Genomic DNA, 3,945 nt, shown 5'->3' with positions numbered 1-3,945 from the left:
AATCAACGTGCAAAAATATTCAGAGAAAATAATGAAGGCTTCTGTCGAAAAAACGTATGTGACCGCGTGAAACTTTTTGCCAAACGTGTGCATGCCCATATGGGTTCTCGCGCCAGTAGGCACGCACACACGCGCGTATGGCAGGCCGTCAGGGTAGTCGCATTGGATTACCTGAGTGTGAGTGAGTGAGTGAGTGAGTGAGTGAGTGAGTGAGAGAGTGAGTGAGAGAGAGACGACACATTTATCACCGTACTTCCGACACCAGTGTGTCCGCGTGTCCGGTTACACCAGCGACGCGCACACCCGCGCATTCTAGGCCAGCCAGAAAAGGTTTCGGCTAAATTAAATACACACTGTCAAATTAAATCTGATCTAATTAACTCCGATAAACTAATTCCCGTTAGATACAGAGACCTGCGCGGAGCAGGCAAATTGTTCTGGCATTGGGAGAAAAAATCGAAACTTCTCCTTGTTTGAGCTGGGGCAGAGGCGGTGTCACTCGGGCACTGAGTATCTGTCTACATGGCGTAAGCGGAGGAAATCCTTCCGTTCGCTCGGATTGCGTATTCCTGTTCATTTAAATTTGGGAGCCGTGATTTGAACGTGTTTTCATCGTCCAGTCTGAATTCGTTTATATATACTTTATATTCTGTATATTTAAAAATACGCTATTTTTCTCGGTTCATTGCAATATAAAACAAAAATATCTGTAGTGTTGCTTGTTGTGCATAATACAATATTATTGTATTTCACAATATATTTTTATATATTGCTCATTAATTTAACGAATATGAACGCACAAACTATCATTTAAAAAACGGATCGTTTTTTAGAATTAGCTCGATTGTGTAGCTCTACATTTAGGTCTAGTTAATATTTTTCTATTCAATAATAATACTAATATTTAGACCCTATTGTCCCCTATAAATGTATGGTGATGTGCAAAATGGTCAAGGTTATTTTCCTTTTGCTGCTACGCATAATATATGACTAATAGATTGTTTTATTTGTGTTTGTATTCTTTACATGGCTCAGCGACTCTCGAGCAAGGGCAGTTATTTTAAATGTGGTCATTTTTCATTTAACTCTTTTCGAGCGACACCTTATACCATCCTCGAGCGTCCCGTTACTACCATTGAGCGCGAGCTCACCAAACCTGGATACATTCTAAAATATAGCCTACTATATGATAATATTAGTTCGATATTTTTTCACATGTCAATGTCAGCATTTTAGCCGACTTCAGAGGCTTCAAATCAAATTCTCTGTGAGTCTTTGTTGTCTGGAGAATCGCATATGTCTCTGGATTTGTTCATTTCTGCATTATGATAATGATCTTCACAGTGCAGTCCACATTAAACACGAATAACACAAAAAAGGCGATGCGCTATATTTACATTTTATATTGGAATGCTGAATTAAATTGCAATATGTTTCTTTGTAATTACGTCACTATTATACTGTGATTTAATTGGAGTAACCGCACTGTCCATGTTTTTGATAAAGCGCGTTAATAAAGTTATTGCGATTTTCTAGAGGCAAATGTCTGATGCGTTACTTGCGCTAGTCCATATCGCTGGATGTATCTTTATGTTATAATTTCCCAAACATATTTCTTGTTAAAATACGTTGCAGATCTCTAAATAATTATTATTGGATGTTAATTTATATCGGTTTTCTTTCACAACATTCGCGCAATTCTTAGTAGCAGAGTATTTCTGTTACAAAAAATCAGTTTCTATCAGAACATAAATTGTTGAAAAGATTTTAGGTCCAGATTGTTTTGGGAAATAAAATACCAGTTTTATTTATTCACAGTGTGTGTCTGGCAGGTTGATTTTATTTTTTGTTTTTTATTTAATTTGATCACACATCCAGTTTTTAATAAAAATAAAACATGTTTTGATTGCGAACATCGTAACTGACATATGTTTCCGGTGTGTTATGGTGTCTGTTTTATGTTTGGCCATAGAATCACACGCACAAGTCTCATACTCCCGGCCTTCGCAGCAAGGGTGTCTGTGAAGTCCTTTTCAGATTTTATATTCTTATTGGTTTTGTTTGAAACTACATTCCGCCCTGTCTGCCATTCCACCCTGTCTGCCAGTCAATGTATCGCGCCTAAGACGAGGGTGAAAATGTTAAAATTTTCTATTAACGAACTGAAGACCGTTTCACGTTACCCACACGACCGCTTTCGTACATTTAAATTTTGAAATGAAATGAAAGTGTGTTGAAAATAACGGAAAACATTCGACCAATAGGTAAAAATTTATATTTCATAGTTAATAAGCCTAAACCCTTCGGACTGGCTCTTAAATTGTTTGACAGATGTTTGTAAAGAAAAATGCGTAAGTAAATGCTGTGCACGTAGGCCCACAGGTCGCACAGGCGCGTGAACTCCTGCTAAACTTCCAGTCACGGATCAAAGGCAACACCTGGATAATTACCGAGAAAGACCGAAGAAAGAACGAGAATAAAGAACCAACCAATACAAGCGACAATGGGATTCATTTTTACAACGGCTTCGTTTAACAACGGATTAATTTTGTGCGACTGTGGCGATAGCTATTCTGGAAACGGACCCTGTTACACGCGTCTGAACCGAATGCCCGTGACTCCAGTGGTATAGGCTAGCTATAGGCCTGCTCTAAGAAAAAACAATAGGTTCTTGGCTTTTTCCATTTTGGAGGGGTGGGGTTAGGGGGTTAGTGCAGGGTCTGGAGCTGAGAAAGTCGTTATTGTGACCCGTGCCGTAAAGCGGTTTCCGGTGACTGTGACGCTATCCGCGCGGATGTTTACTCCGGCGCAGGAACATCACGTTGATATGGTTTCCAATTTCTTCTGTTTACGCGAAATTACATGGCAGGTTTATTGTTTAAATATGAATGTATTCTGTATGTTCTCTTCACAGACAATCACCTCCCAAATTTTTCAGCCAAACGTCATCAAAGCCAAAACAAACAGACAAATCTCAACAGAGCCCTCGCGCGCATCTTTCTCAGCGGTCACCTGTGCGCTTTTTGTTTGATCTTTACCTGCGAACCTCTCCTTGGCGAATCGGTGGCTGCTCTCCATCCAGGGGAAACTCAGGCTGCCAAACCCGGGCACGGCGCTGGCCATGGGCGGGGGGACCGCGGCCGCCAGCGGTCTGTGTGCAGGCACCCGGATCACCCCGCCGGGGGCAAGGGTCAAGTTCACGCCGTAGGAGCCCGAGTCCTCGAAGCACGCGGTAATGCCGTGGAAAGAGCCGGGCAGGGTGGTGTACGGTGCTGCGCTCGCCCCGGTCGGGCTGCCGAGGTGGTAACTCCCGCCGCTGACATCCGAACCGCTGCGGCCGCTGTTCTGGGAGCTCTCCTGCTCCGAGCCGCTGAGGATCTGGTCGATTCCGAAGCTGATGGGCTCGTGTTGGGCGGGTTGGGGAGGCTGGCTCGGACCGCCGGGGCTACTGCTGGATGGCCGCTCCATCCTCACTCCCCGTCCCGTCCGTCCTACTCGGCCGGGCCCAGATACGGGTTCACACGGTAAACCGAATGGACTGGACGGGGCGAACCGAGGGCGAGGGAGCGATGGCAAAGACGTTAAAATATATAACACCGTTACCCGCTCTTCCCTCCCTCGAGTTCAGTTTAGCTTCTGCGAGTAAAGATCAAACTCTCCCGATTCCTCCCTCGTCTCAGACTCCTGAACCCGCCGTCGCAGCCCGTCCATCCATCCGCGGTTCGGAGACGCCGCTGAAAGTTTGGAGAGTGCGGGGCATTCGCTGCACGGGACAGCTCGCTCTCACACCCCCTGCCCCGCAATCATCTTCCCTGTCCGGTGTTCTGATTGGTTCAGCACGGCGGCCCCTGCCACGCCATTGGCTGACATTTCAACAATAACCGGCGGAGCTGAACTCGAGCTGAGGGAACATTCCAAAGTGACATCATTTTTTAAAAAGCGCGC

General features: G+C 44.7%; 1 protein-coding gene across 1 annotated transcript in view; it reads right to left on the bottom strand.

The window, feature by feature from the left end:
* tlx3b (T cell leukemia homeobox 3b) overlaps positions 1–3,468 on the bottom strand; it is a 19,034-nt gene extending 15,566 nt beyond the window's left edge. Inside the window, exon 1 of the mRNA XM_061249716.1 lies at positions 3,039–3,468. Within this exon, the coding sequence (XP_061105700.1) occupies positions 3,039–3,468 (430 nt within the window). The remainder of the gene's footprint in view (positions 1–3,038) is intronic.
* Positions 3,469–3,945: the final 477 nt, after the last annotated feature.

Source organism: Conger conger, chromosome 7, assembly GCF_963514075.1.
Source record: "Conger conger chromosome 7, fConCon1.1, whole genome shotgun sequence".
Taxonomy (NCBI): Eukaryota; Metazoa; Chordata; class Actinopteri; order Anguilliformes; family Congridae; genus Conger; species Conger conger.
This window is presented reverse-complemented; position numbering and strand designations above follow the sequence as displayed.